At 46.4% G+C, this 14,175-nt stretch overlaps 2 protein-coding genes across 2 annotated transcripts; one reads left to right on the forward strand and one right to left on the reverse strand.

The window, feature by feature from the left end:
• lmln (leishmanolysin-like (metallopeptidase M8 family)) lies at positions 1-11,772 on the reverse strand. Its single transcript, XM_072445309.1, has 15 exons — positions 11,499-11,772; positions 10,432-10,532; positions 10,263-10,293; positions 9,897-9,979; positions 9,634-9,751; positions 8,639-8,817; positions 8,053-8,158; positions 7,864-7,958; positions 7,173-7,290; positions 5,209-5,316; positions 4,462-4,649; positions 3,551-3,683; positions 2,574-2,864; positions 854-1,064; positions 1-120 (listed from the first exon to the last, which is right to left on the reverse strand). Exons 1-15 carry the CDS (start codon positions 11,634-11,636, stop codon positions 20-22), a joined length of 2,001 nt encoding a protein of 666 aa, XP_072301410.1. The 5' UTR covers positions 11,637-11,772; the 3' UTR covers positions 1-19.
• A 326-nt stretch (positions 11,773-12,098) lies between these two features.
• LOC140360016 (tigger transposable element-derived protein 1-like) lies at positions 12,099-13,973 on the forward strand. Its single transcript, XM_072445312.1, has one exon. The coding sequence runs from the start codon at positions 12,148-12,150 to the stop codon at positions 13,834-13,836; it is 1,689 nt and encodes a 562-aa protein (XP_072301413.1). The 5' UTR covers positions 12,099-12,147; the 3' UTR covers positions 13,837-13,973.
• Positions 13,974-14,175: the final 202 nt, after the last annotated feature.

The following is a 14,175-nucleotide window of genomic DNA, read 5'->3' on the forward strand; positions in this document are numbered from 1 at the left end:
TGCTACCTGTGCACGCCCATCAGCTGCAGTGGCAGAGCAGCACTCCGGCCACTAGAGGGAGCAGGTTCAGGGTCAGGAGCCAGAGGGTGACGGCCGGACCTGGAGAGCCGGAGCACGGGTCTGGAACACACACACGAACACACACACACACACACACACACGCACACACACGCACACACACACACACACACACGCACACACACGCACACAGACACACACACGCACACATACAGACACAGACACACACAGACACACACACACACACAGACACTTTAAGCACACGCAAATGCCTTGTTGTTGTTTTGTTGTGTTTCGGTTAATTGTAGTGTGTGTTGTTGTTTTGTTGTGTTACGGTTAATTGTAGTGTGTGTTGTTTTGTTGTGTTACGGTTAATTGTAGTGTGTGTTGTTGTTTTGTTGTGTTTCGGTTAATTATAGTGTGTGTTGTTTTGTTGTGTTTCGGTTAATTGTAGTGTGTGTTGTTGTTTTGTTGTGTTACGGTTAATTGTAGTGTGTGTTGTTTTGTTGTGTTACGGTTAATTGTAGTGTGTGTTGTTGTTTTGTTGTGTTACGGTTAATCATAGTGTGTTGTGTGGACGCTTTGTTGTGTTACTGTAATAATAATAGTTTCATTATTATTTAAAAAAACAGAGAAAACACATTTGTTTGATAACCATGAGTAAAAGAAAAGTTTTTGTGTTCACTTTTGGGTGTGTAAACGTATGAGCATAACTGTAGACGTAAAAAGAAAGAATAAACCAATAATTCTCGGTCAAATCTCGGTCAAAACGGTCAAATCCACTCGACAAACGCACAACTCGGTCGACTACTTTACGGCGAGCGGGCGGACTGACCGATGGGGATGCTCCTGGAGGCGTTGGCGGGCGGGGCTTGGTGGGGCGGCGGGCAGCGGTCGCAGAAGTCGGGGCAGTCGGGGCAGAGCAGGACGCCATTGTAGACCCAGTCGTTGGCCCGGACGCTCACGCTGAGGGGCTGCGATTTCCTGAGGCAGAGGAAGGAGCGGCCGTGGACGTGCACCGCCAGGCCCTGAGGCGAGCACGACACCTGACACACACGGACACACACACGGACACACACACGGGCACACACACACGGACACAATTATTTAGGACATGGTTTATTAGACAGTCTGTGCCATTATCCACGTCTGCAAAAGTAATATAAGTAACTCAGACATGATTACCGTATTTTCCGGACTATAAGTTGCACCTTTTTTCATAGTTTTGGCCGAGGTGCGACTTATACTTATATTTATACTTATATACTTATACTTCGGAGCGACTTATATGTGATATTATTTGTTATTTTCACACTTGCAACTGCATTTCATACTCCAGTGCGACTTATACTCCAGTGCGACTTATACTCCAGTGCGACTTATACTCCAGTGCGACTTATACTCCAGTGCGTCATAAGGCGCTGGTACAGCTGGCAGCCCGGTGTAAACGCTCTCTCTTCTTTCTTACTTATTGTGCTTTATCTCCTATATTTTGTAAATATAGTTAGTATATTTTTTCTATTTTACTGTACGATAGGGACACGCGCTGGAATAGTTTTTTAATTCAACTGTTTTTGACTTTTTTCGGCTGGATTTGAGCGTTTTTCGTTGCGTTCGTTGTGTTGTTGTGACGTGAGCTAGCTCCGAGCGAGCCCACCAGCCCCTCCCCCACGCCCTCCGGCCGCGCTAAAGTACGGCGTGTCGTCGGTACACGTTTATATACACGTTTATATGAAAGAGGAACTTCACCAACGATCGGGACACGCACTGGAATCGCTTTAAATTAACTTGTTTTGACTTTATTCGGCTGGATTGAGTGTTTTCGTCGTGTCGTTGCGATGTGTTTTGGCTCGGAGTCCCCCGGCCCCGCCCCCCGGCTCCGGCCCCGCCCCCCGGCTCCGGCCCCGCCCCCCGGCTCCGGCCCCGCCCCCCGGCTCCGGCCCCGCCCCCCGGCTCCGGCCCCGCCCCCCGGCCGGCGCCGTACCGCGTTTCCACAAAGGAGGAACTCATGAAACTGCGGAGAACAGTCGTCTTACCCGGAGAGCGTCACGTTATCCCGTCTGACCTAACCTAATACTGATGTGCAATTCTGTCATATGTGCAATTACTGTGAAATTCATGTGCAATCTATGTGCTGTCGTGACACATATTCATGTGCAATTACTGTCGGGATCAAATGCAATGGTATTTATTTATTTATTTGTCTATGGGAGTTTTTATTTATTTATAGGAGATCTTCTACTGAAAGTGTTTTTCAGACTTCCTATAAGTGATCTGTTCTTCTGGATCTACCTCTGTATCTACCTGCGTTGCACCAATGAAATTTCCCCATGTGGGACAATAAAGGAATATCTTATCTTATCTTATCTTATCTTATAAGTCGCTCCGGAGTATAAGTAGAAGTCGCACCCCGGCCAAAACTATGAAAAAACGTGCGGCTTATAGTCCGGATAATACGGTATTTTATTCTTACTGTGACACTTTACGCAGCGTTTCTCCTGCTGGTCGGCTGCATGTCTGTGACCATGAGACCTTGTTGCGAGCGTGAGCCGTACCTTGTAGCAGCCGGAGCCCCAGTCCGGGTAGCTCATCTTCCTGGTGCACTGCTCCATGACGAACGCGGACTTCTGGTACAGGCACACGGAGTCGGGGCCGTACTGCTCCGCCCCGTAGTTCCTCCACCAGTCCGGCTGGTTCCCCGTCACGCGGCAGTAGGAGTTCCTCTGGTACTCCCCGCTCAGGTGCCAGCTGAACTCCTGGCTGAAGGGACAGTAGTCTGCAATCTCCACCGCTCCACCGAAATACACCAAGTCGCCCGCGCCCACGTCCGGGATCTGGTCGAAATACTGAGGGCGAAAGGCTGGACGTTAACGGACAGGAACCGCTCTAAAGAAGCTGTAGTTTAGTGGAGCTTTAGTGGAGCTTTAGTGGAGCTAGTAGAGCTTTAGTGGAGCTTTAGTGGAGCTTTAGTGGAGCTTTAGTAGAGCTTTAGTGGAGCTTTAGTGGAGCTTTAGTGGAGCTTTAGTAGAGCTTTAGTGGAGCTTTAGTGGAGCTTTAGTGGAACTTTAGTGGAACTTTAGTGGAACTTTAGTGGAACTTTAGTGGAGCTTCAGTGGAGCTTTAGTGGAGCTTTAGTGGAGCTTTAGTGGAACTTTAGTGGAACTTTAGTGGAACTTTAGTGGAGCTTTAGTAGAGCTTTAGTAGAGCTTTACTGAGGGACGTTAACAAATGAGTCAAATGAGTAAAATTAATAAAATGAGTAAAATGAGTAAAATGAGTAAAATGAATAAAATGAATAAAATGAATAAAATGAATAAAATGAATAAAATCAGTCAAATTAGTCAAATGAGTAAAAAGAATAAAATTAGTAAAAAGAATAAAAAGAGTAAAAAGAATAAAATTAGTAAAAAGAATAAAAAGAGTAAAATGAATAAAAATAATAAAAAGAGTAAAATGAAAACTTTTGAGACTTTTTAATACACCTAAGTAAGTTTAATCTGACAAATGTGTGTGCGGTAAAGACATCTGACACCTGGTATTCCGGGGGCAGTTCCTGGGGGTACTTCTGCAGGTTGCACACCGCCACGGCGAGCTGGTCCTGTCGACAGGTGAGCTGCAGAGGCGACGCCCGCACCGTGTCACAGAACGGAGTGACCGAATGTCTCCTGCAACGGACGAGTGGGGAATAAAGGTCACCGGGGGAACAGAGAGCGCGTACGCAACCGTTACTAGACAAACGTTTACAAAAAAGGGAGAAGCCAAGACAAATATTTGAAGCTGAAACTGAACAAAGAAGTCAAGAGAGAAGTTCACAAATACACAAAACGTCTAGGATAGTACAGGCTTTTAGATAGAATTTGAAAACACCCCGTCCAAATAATTTTGTCCTGGGGTACGGGGGCTGACTAGGCGAAAAAAACAGTAGCTTCGGCATTCTCCAGACCACGGCTCGGCAGCCAATCAGAGCCAAGCACACAAATTTCGTCGACCAATCAGTGCGCAGCATGCAAATGTTCACTTGTAAATAGTAAACTGCAATGGCGGACTATTGTCAAATGCTTCCCGGTCCGATTTAATGATAATATTTCCTTTTTTTCTAAGATTTATTAATAAAACGGCCGTCCCTGACCAGTATTCCTGTCCAAAATACAGGAATACTGGTCTCGATCTAAAAGCTGGGCTGACCGCAAGGCCACTCGGTGAACTCTCACACTTTGGTTTCGCAACGGCAGTAAGTGCGGAGAGATTTGCGATATTCAAAGACGGCACCGCCCCGAATCTGCGTCAGGAAAGGAAAAGCCTGGACACGGACCATTTGAGCCGCTCCCCCTCGGGCCGGAGAGGCGGAGCATTTGGACCAGAACCTCTCAGCGCAAGAACAGTTCGACAAACATTTGCGCGTCTTCCGATTCTAGCTAACGGTATCCTTCAGAGGGCAATCACCTGTCCCGCTGATTGTCCATCCAGAACTTGCAGCTCTTCATCACAAAGTCGCAGCCGAGGCCGCGCCCCCAGTCCAGCCTCTGGGCCAGGCTGTAGTTGGCCCGGTACCAGCCGCTGTCCTCCATGAGCGCCAGCGTCAGGCGAGAGAACACGCGGTTCTGAGTGTGCGAGCCGGTCATCGCCTCGTTCTGCACAAATCACACACGTCTTACGGCATTTCCACCACTACAAACTATCATCGTCTCAACACGGAAAAGTCAAGGGGGATTTGGCAAAGGAAAAGCAGAAAATATGATGTATTTTTCCGTATTTATTTGTTTATAATAAGGCTAAATCTTCTTTTTTGGGGGGTTTTACTGGACAATAGCTTTTAGAAATGTTGACCCTAGAATATTTTATAATTGTATGTAAAGATTTATTAACACTTTTTGTGAAGCTCAGACACAAATTTGAAGCTAGAAATGTCCTTTTCCTCTAATTTTTACCCAGATGCAAACTAACTGACATTCCCCCTCATTCTTAACTGATTTTTAGTTATAGTTAATCATTGAATTGAATTATTAGAATGTATTATCAGTATTACGGCCTACTTAATTTGTCCTCCTTTTTCAAACGGGTCGATACGTTTATGTAAAACTAGTGAAAGTCATTCAAATCGCATTACTACTCAAACGCCAGCAGAGCGCACAGGACCGCCCGGAGCAGTTTAAATCGAGCTAAAAGCAGTAGCAATAGAAAGCGGCCCACCTCCAGCAGCCTCTTCTCCCAGTGGTTGAGTTCGGTGCCAGTTCCTCCCTGATTCTCCAGCTCCATCCCCTCCAGAATGGGACAGTTAAAGTGCCTCCTCGCCTCCTCCTACAACCACATCACAACAATGTAAACATGGATAAAAACTCTTCATCCTCCACGTATTCTATTTTAACCATGCTCTGACATGAAAAACACAGCCGCAGTTGTGCTTAGTTTCATTCGCGCTTTCCTGAGACTCAAAAACACTCAAGTTTCAACTTTCCCAGACATCAACGGCTGTTTTTAAGTTCATAAATCCTCAGCAGACCTGTTCTGAGCATTTCTGTTGTAAGACAGCGTATTTATTTATTAGTACTGTAGTTTATGTAAAAGTGGACAGAACTGAGGCCACATTTAAAGGCACAGTGGACGATTTTTCGGCGATTTGAGAACGCAGGCGTAAGTGGTCATGCCACTCCCCCGTGTGGACTGATACAACACCCCCGTGTGGACTGATACAACACCCCCGTGTGGACTGATACAACACCCCCGTGTGGACTGATACAACACCCCCGTGTGGACTGATACAACACCCCCGTGTGGACTGATACAACACCCCCGTGTGGACTGATACAACACCCCCGTGTGGACTGATACAACACCCCCGTGTGGACTGATACAACACACACGTGTGGACTGATACAACACCCCCGTGTGGACTGATACAACACCCCCGTGTGGACTGATACAACACCCCCGTGTGGACTGATACAACACCCCCGTGTGGACTGATACAACACCCCCGTGTGGACTGATACAACACCCCCGTGTGGACTGATACAACACCCCCGTGTGGACTGATACAACACACACGTGTGGACTGATACAACACCCCCGTGTGGACTGATACAACACCCCCGTGTGGACTGATACAACACCCCCGTGTGGACTGATACAACACCCCCGTGTGGACTGATACAACACCCCCGTGTGGACTGATACAACACCCCCGTGTGGACTGATACAACACCCCCGTGTGGACTGATACAACACACACGTGTGGACTGATACAACACACACGTGCGTTTGTTTATTAGCGCGACAGATCGCATCACATCTCTCGTCTCCCGTAGATTTCCGTCTCTTCAGAGTCAGCTCGAACTGTCTTTCTCCGTCTTAATTTTGTCCCGTACACTGAGGGAACTATATTATGATAGATCAATGCACTTAGACACAGGGAAACGTGCTGCTCTCGGGCCACACGAGGCTGCAGGTGAGCGAGCGGTAGGTGCGTTTTATGATTGATACATGGCAGGAATAATCGGCAGTCCACGCCACGAGGAAATAAAACTCAGATTTGGGCCATTCAACCTTTAAGACAGTAACATTTCCCGTGTCCTTGGGCCGTCGAGCGCTAAAGTCAAAGGCTAATCCTAACCTTAACCCCTAACCATAACACGGCTTTAGCGTCCGGCTTTAGCGCCCGGCTGGCTTTAGCGTCCGGCTGGCTTTAGCGTCCGGCTGGCTTTAGCGTCCGGCTGGCTTTAGCGTCCGGCTGGCTTTAGCGTCCGGCTGGCTTTAGCGTCCGGCTGGCTTTAGCGCCCAGCTTTAGCGTCCGGCTTTAGCGTCCGGCTTTAGCGTCCGGCTTTAGCGTCCGGCTGGCTTTAGCGTCCGGCTGGCTTTAGCGTCCGGCTGGCTTTAGCGCCCGGCTGGCTTTAGCGCCCGGCTGGCTTTAGCGCCCGGCTGGCTGGCTGGCTGGCTTTAGCGTCCGGCTTTAGCGCCCGGGCCTTTTACAGAGATGGAGTGCCAACACAAATCCTGATACGGGAACACCTGACTGATAGAAAGTCATGCGTAGTTTTTCAATACATCCATTATTCTAAGTTCTAAAACATGATGCAAAGTAAAGTGACTCAAGAGCATGTTTAAAGGACATTAACGGCACAAATAATGCATAACACATGTCGTTTCCGTTTTCTCACCCGGACTCTGGGCGTGGAGAGCACGTGGACCTGGTGCTGCAGCATTCGTCCTCCTCTGATGTTCCACAGTCGGTTCACTCTGCGGATCACGGCGTCGCTCCACTGGTACAGGCCCAGACTGAAGGACACACAACTGCGGTCAACACTGCGGTCAACACGGCGGTCAACACGGCGGTCAACACGGCGGTCAACACGGCGGTCAACACGGCGGTCAACACGGCGGTCAACACGGCGGTCAACACGGCGGTCAACACTGTACTCATTTGATGTTTGTATGACCGTAGTTGTCCGGGGGCAGGTAGCGCGTGCAGAGATCCCCTTTTCAATACATATACAGCCCTTTGTATTGATCCATTTGATATTTTATCCTCGACCCGTTGAGAATGTTAGGATTGTGAATAAAGCCTCAAGGTGGGGAACGTACCGCAGTTGTTTTGCTTTGTAAACGTGTAAAACTAGAATATTGAGCGGATTTTCTTGTTCCATAAACTAAACTATTAAAGAAAGACCTGAAAGTGCAACAGAGACGTCCCGTTTTACTCTCAGACGAGAGTAAAAAGTGATATTTCTGCACTTTTTACTATTCATATCTTTGTGCGATAATCGAATCTCAACCAACACATTTAACAATTGAATTAATCCACGTTTCCTTCCAAAGTTACTGCGTCTAAACCCGGAGGCTCAAACTCACGTCTCGTTGAAGGGCGGGAGTCCACTGGCGAAGCGCGGCGTCAGCGGTTTGCCCTCGTCGTCGTGGAAAAAGGCAAAAAGTCCCGCCGAAAAACCCTGTAAGGGCAGACGCACGCTTCGTTTAAATGTTTGTCTGCTGTTGTGTAGCGTCGTGTTGCATCGTGTCGCGTCGTATGTCTGTCGCACTGACCAGAGCGTGGATGATCTCGTGCTTGACCGTGGACAGCATTCCTTCAAACTCCTGCGGCTGAGACGAGATCATGGCTGGACACAGGTTTGCGTAGCCTGCGATGGGTCTGGAGACAAGCGGAAAAGACACAGCGTTAGCGTCAGCATTAGCGTACGGAATTTGAGTCAGCGTACGGAATTTGAGTCAGAGTTAGCATTAGCGTCAGCGTTAGCATTAGATTAGTTTCAGATTAGCGTCAGATTAGCGTCAGCCTACTGTAAATGGTGGTTAGAGTTGTCAAAAAATAAATAAATACACAGAGAAAATCTATACTAAAACTAGAATAGAACGAGACCTACCGTGACGACAGTGCCATCTTCAGCCCGACTTTTTCAGGATTTACCCCGGGTGTGCGTGAGTGAAAAGGCCCCTATGTCCATGCTCATCGTCCCACGGGCCTTTTCACTCTCACGCACCCGAGACACCGTTCTGAAAGTCGGACTGAAGACGGCTGCAATATCTCACAATCGAATGGAAATCAAACGTTGAATTGACAAAGTGCACTCGAAACAACCCTGAACCCCGAGAAGAGCGTTCCTGGTCTCACCGGTCGAGCTGTGCTTCGAGTTGGCAGTAGGCGGCGTAGGCGACGATGTTCTCCTGCCCGCAGCGCTCGGTGGTGACGCCGCTCACGTACAGCACAAAGTCTGAGTCGTCCACTCCGGGGCCGTCGGCAGGACCCGCCGGACCACAGGACTTCCCGGACTCGCTGCACACCTTACACTGCTGCGAGGACGACACGCGACACACACTTTGAGCTTTTAACTGTGTTTTAACATCGTTCCCTCATCAAAACACATATCCGCAGTCGTGTTTACCGTATTTTCCGGACTATAAGTTTCATAGTTTTGACTTATACTTACATTTATATTTATAGTTATACTCCGGAGTGACTTATATGTGATATTATTTGTTCTTTTCACACTTGGAACCGCATTTCATACCCCAGTGCAACTTGTATACCATATTTTCTGGAGTATATGTCGCATTGGAGTATAAGTCGCACCAGCCAAAAAATGCATAATAGAGAAGAAAAAAACAAATATAAGTCGCACTGGAGTATGAAATGCGGTTGCAAGTGTGAAAATAACAAATAATATCACATATAAGTCGCTCTGGAGTATAAGTATAAATATAAGTATAAGTCGCACCCCGGCCAAAACTATGAAAAAAGGTGCAACTTATAGTCCGGAAAATATGGTAGTTTACAAGCTCGTCTTCTCCGCTGCTTCTCTGAGCCTCACAAAAACACTCGGTTTCAAATTCCCCCAATTTGTGACCTCAAAAGAAGAGATCAGGAGCTCGAACTGCGGTACTACTCTCGACCAATGAGTGAAATGGGGATGAAAAAGAGCAATTAGGCTAATAATATGACGTATGAAGCATGCAACAAATACTTCATATCCCAGATAAGTAACTGATGTTCTGTTGTTATTATTCTATTAAAAAAGTGAATTTGTGAACAATAACTTCAACATGAATAGTGGTTATTGCTTGACAAACGTGGGTATTACCGCCCGTGTCCCACGTCCCATCACTGACCTGCAGGTGGTGCTGTGGGACCACGACGGGCCCACATCTGGTGACCTCTGCGCAGGCGCCTTGACAGTAGCGGTGAGGGTCATCTCTCTTCCTCAAGTACTGGTTTGTGGAGCATTGTCTGCGGGGAAAGGAGGAAACGGTGACCAACATCGTCTCAAATGTGTCAAACGTGCGCAGGGGTGGAGGGCGGGGCTTATTATCGCAACGTTTAACATCTCAAGTTGTGTTAAAATGTGATACGTTTTGGAATATGTGTCTTTTACCTGCCGAGGAGCACCGGGCCCACTCTGTGCCGGACGCTGAAGGCTCGCTGCAGGTAATCGATGGCCTGCGGAAACAGCTTATCCTGAAACAAAATATACACACTTATTACCGTATTTTCTGGACAATAAGTGGCACCTTTTTTCATAGTTTTGGCCGGAGGGCGACTTATACTTATATTTATACTTATATACTTATACTCCGGAGCGACTTATATGTGATATTATTTGTTATTTTCACACTTGCAACTGCATTTCATACTCCAGTGCGACTTATATATGTTTTTTTGTTCTCCATTATGCATTTTTTGGCTGGTGCGACTTAAACTCCAGATAATACGCCACTTGCACTGCCAAAAAGTCACTCACTTTGATCAGTCTCCTCTTGTCTGCGGAGAGCCTTGACACAAAACAATAAAGACAACAATTAGACGCAATTAAATCAAACAAATACGACAATACTGCAAATGTTCCCGTCAAATAAACAATAAACTCAACTTGCGCTGAAAAGCAAGTAGGTTAAAAGGTCAAAACTCACTGGTCGACGCTTTGGTCGTACAGGGTTTTTATTCTGAGCTGAAGATCGTCCTCGGAGCTTCTCTTTGTCAAACGCTCGCGCTGCAGGAAAACGTGGATCACCTGGAGAAAAACGTGCACAAAAAAACACCACTGGAGACATTTAAACGCTTAAATTGTCGACAGTTTGTTTTCTGAACCATAAGCAGACTCCAAACGGGCAGAGAAAGGGTTTAAGACTCTTAAAAATAAGATAAGATAAAAATGACAACAGAAACATGGAAAATGTGTGTTTTAAGGCGGGTAAACAAATAATGTTGTAAATATCTCTTGATGGAGGCAAAACTTTAGCCGCATCTCGATCTAATTCAGTAAAAATCTTGTATTTTTAGCCTATTTTTGCAATTTAAACAACTGATCAATTAAACAACATAGTAATTGCCAAATGAATCAAATATATAATTAGTCAATACTTTTATTATTTTTATATTTATTTATTTTATTATTATTATATTATTATAAGACGTGTGAGATGTTGGAGACCATTATTATTTCTGAATACAAAATCAACTTTTCAAATTGCAGCAAAAAGAGAAAGAAAAGTCTTGTGTAATCTCTCAAATTATTAAACATGTTATTTTTATATTTGATTTTGTTGTAATACACAGGATATTGACAGATAACAGAGATAGATAATAAATAATACATAATAACACTAATAAAGTCCATGCCTAACAGTCAAATCCAGGCAGTTGTCATGACATTATTGCTGAGTTTACAATATTAAATACTAATGTTGTCTTAGCTTCTATGCAAGACAAGACAATATAATATTAACCAAATACAGTTAAACAATAAGGCAAAAACAATATTATTCATCAGTGACAAACGACAGAGAGTAATTTGATTTCATGGGAGTCATTTGCACTGATAAAAATGCAGACTTTAATTGTTACTAAGCGTTTATTAAGAAGTAGCTAAGTTAGCACGCTAGTTAGCTTAGCATGCTAACAGTCCGGGGCCATTGGAGAATTAAATATCGCATTATCTTCTTAATGACGGAGCTCAAAGTGCTGACAGCGGCTTTACCTCGTCAGGAGCCGGCACCCTGTGGCTGCACGGGCCGTGACAGCACACCAAAAGAGCCAGGGACGAAATAACCACGGCACAACCGAGGATCCGGGACGCTGTCACCGGCTTCCCGTCGCCGGTGAGCCGCGGATCCATGCTCCAGTCCCGGCGTGGTCTCTCCCCGTCAGCAGCTCCCTCTCCGCCGGCCCGGTGCCCTGCGTGCGCGGCCCATACATCGCTTGCGGGACGGGTCGAGACGTGTCCGCATCACCGCAATGACACCGGGGTTAAAACGCGCCGCGGAGACGCCGGGGGCTAAAGCCGCGGTGGCGGGGCGGAGGCGGGTCCCCGAGCTGCCGCTGGGTGTCGCTGTGTGTCACGACCTGAGACCAGAGATGCTCCACGAAGAAGATCAGTGCGCGCGCCACCGTCCCGCCCACTTCCGGGATATGAAGCGTTTAAAGACATGGATTTATTGGAACGCTATAACGCGGTTCACTTTTCACGGTCTCGCTGCTTCACGGATTTGCATCGTGCATTGTGTTCTGCATTCTGATTGGCTAAACAGTCTCTCCGCGTCTTCTCTACCTGTGTGACACGCACAATGTCGACAAAACGTTCTGCACCGACAAAGGCACGTGCGGCCGGGCCCAAAAGGCAAAGGAAGATGCTAACTATCGCAGAAAAGGTTAAACTTCTGGACATGCTAATGGAAGGTGGAAGCTATGCGGCTGTAGGTCGCCATTACGGAATTAATGAATCTTCCGTTCGTTCCATAAAGAAGGAGGAAAAGAACATAAGGACGACCGCAGCAATAAGTTTTAATAAGGATGCAAAAAGGGTTGCAACTGTCCGCAACAAGACCGCGGTGAGGATGGAGTCTGCATTAGCTTTGTGGATTAATGACTGCAGGAAAAAAAACATCACACTGGATACGAACGTTATCTGCACAAAAGCCAGAACACTGTATCAAACCTTTGCTGACAGCGACAGGGAAGAGGAGGAGGATGCAGATCTCGGGCCATCATCAAGTGCTGTTCACACAGTACCAAGCGCATTTAATGCAAGCAAGGGCTGGTTTGAAAAATTTAAGAAACGCTTTGGACTTAAAAATGTTTCTCTGCACGGAGAGATCGCCTCTGCGGATACCGCTGCAGCAGAAGCGTTCGTGAACAATACATTTAAAGCCATCATTGAGGAAGGGGGATACAAGCCTGAACAAGTTTTTAATATGGATGAGACTGGCTTATTTTGGAAACAAATGCCCTCCCGCACCTCCATTATGCAGGAAGAGGCCAAAGCCCCAGGATTTAAAGCCCAAAAAGATCGTTTGACTCTGGTTATGTGCGGAAATGCTGCAGGTTTTATGATTAAACCAGGACTTATTTATAAGTCTAAAAATCCCAGAGCACTGAAAAACAAAAATAAGGATGATTTGCCCGTTTACTGGATGCACAACGCCAAGGCCTGGATGACAAAAGCGCTCCATCTGGATTGGTTCAAACACTGTTTCATCCCGGAGGTCACGTGTTATTTGAGAGGAAAAGGACTGGACTTTAAAGTGCTTCTGCTCGTTGACAACGCCGGAGGTCACGCTGATGATTTAGCGTATGATGGTGTGCAAAGCCAATTTCTGCCGCCGAACACTACATCCCTGATTCAGCCCATGGACCAAGGCATCATCCGCGCTTTCAAGGCTCTCTTTACGCGCTACACCCTGCAACATCTCGTTGAGGCTATGGACTCGGATCAAGATTTCTCATCAACGAACTACTGGCGTGGATACACCATCGCATCATGTCTCCAAAATATTCAGAGGGCCATTCAGGAGATGAAAACTGAAACTTTGAATGCCTGCTGGAAAAACCTGTGGCCAGAGGCAGTGCAAAACCCAACCGGAGGCTCGCTTGACGAGATCCATCACTCTGCCGTAGATACAGCTGTGAATCTCGCTAAACAGCTTGGAGGAGACGGCTTTAGTGACATGACTCCGGATGACATCACTGCCCTGTTTGATCCAGACGCACCTCCGCTGACCGATGCAGACTTGGCAGAAATGATAAAGCCATTAAGCGATGATGAAATAGAAGAGGAAGAAGAGGACAAAAGTGTGGATAAAGATGAGGAGGATGGACTAACACTTGGTCGCTTAGCAACAATGCTGAGAATGTCCACTGAACTTCAGCGAGCAGCTCAAGAATGGGACCCTTTGATGAGCCGTTCATTACAGTTCTCAAACATAATCGATGGTGGCATGTCGGTTTATAAGGATCTTTTAGCCCAGAAGAAAAAAGAGCGACAACAACGACCGATAACAATGTTCTTCTTTCCAAAAAACACGGCTGCACCGCTTTAGACTAACACAAACGCCACAGAGCGGAGTCAGGATGCAGCGGCTCAGTCATAAGAGCAGTGAAATACTCTATTTGTCCTACTGTACTTTGTATTTATTTCATAATCATTTTTAATTTTCTCTCGTTCCAATCCGTCACAAACAACAACAAACGTTTATACAGTACTTTTATTTGTTAAACAAATGCTTGGGCCTGTAAAAAGGTTTTGTTCCTTGCTTTCAATGTTTTATGGAGTATTTCATTGTATAATAACTAAAAAAATAAATGTTTCTACTTCACGGATTTTGCCTATTGCGGGTTCTTCTTGGAACGTAACCTCCGCGATAAACGAGGGTTCACTG

The sequence above is a fragment of the Eucyclogobius newberryi genome, unplaced genomic scaffold, assembly GCF_026437365.1.
Source record: "Eucyclogobius newberryi isolate DKJ021-1_F unplaced genomic scaffold, fEucNew1.0.hap1 SCAF_14, whole genome shotgun sequence".
In the NCBI taxonomy this organism is placed as follows: Eukaryota; Metazoa; Chordata; class Actinopteri; order Gobiiformes; family Gobiidae; genus Eucyclogobius; species Eucyclogobius newberryi.

Excerpts from the sequence above, each read along its gene's own strand:
- lmln (XM_072445309.1), bottom strand. The coding sequence starts at position 11,636 with ATGGATCCGCGGCTCACCGGCGACGGGAAGCCGGTGACAGCGTCCCGG. Across the intron at positions 7,291-7,863 it reads CTCCCGCCCTTCAACGAGAC|TCTGGGCCTGTACCAGTGGA; the intron begins GTGAGTTTGAGC and ends TGTGTCCTTCAG. Across the intron at positions 121-853 it reads CTCCAGGAGCATCCCCATCG|ACCCGTGCTCCGGCTCTCCA; the intron begins GTCAGTCCGCCC and ends TGTGTGTTCCAG.
- LOC140360016 (XM_072445312.1), top strand. The coding sequence starts at position 12,148 with ATGCTAACTATCGCAGAAAAGGTTAAACTTCTGGACATGCTAATGGAA.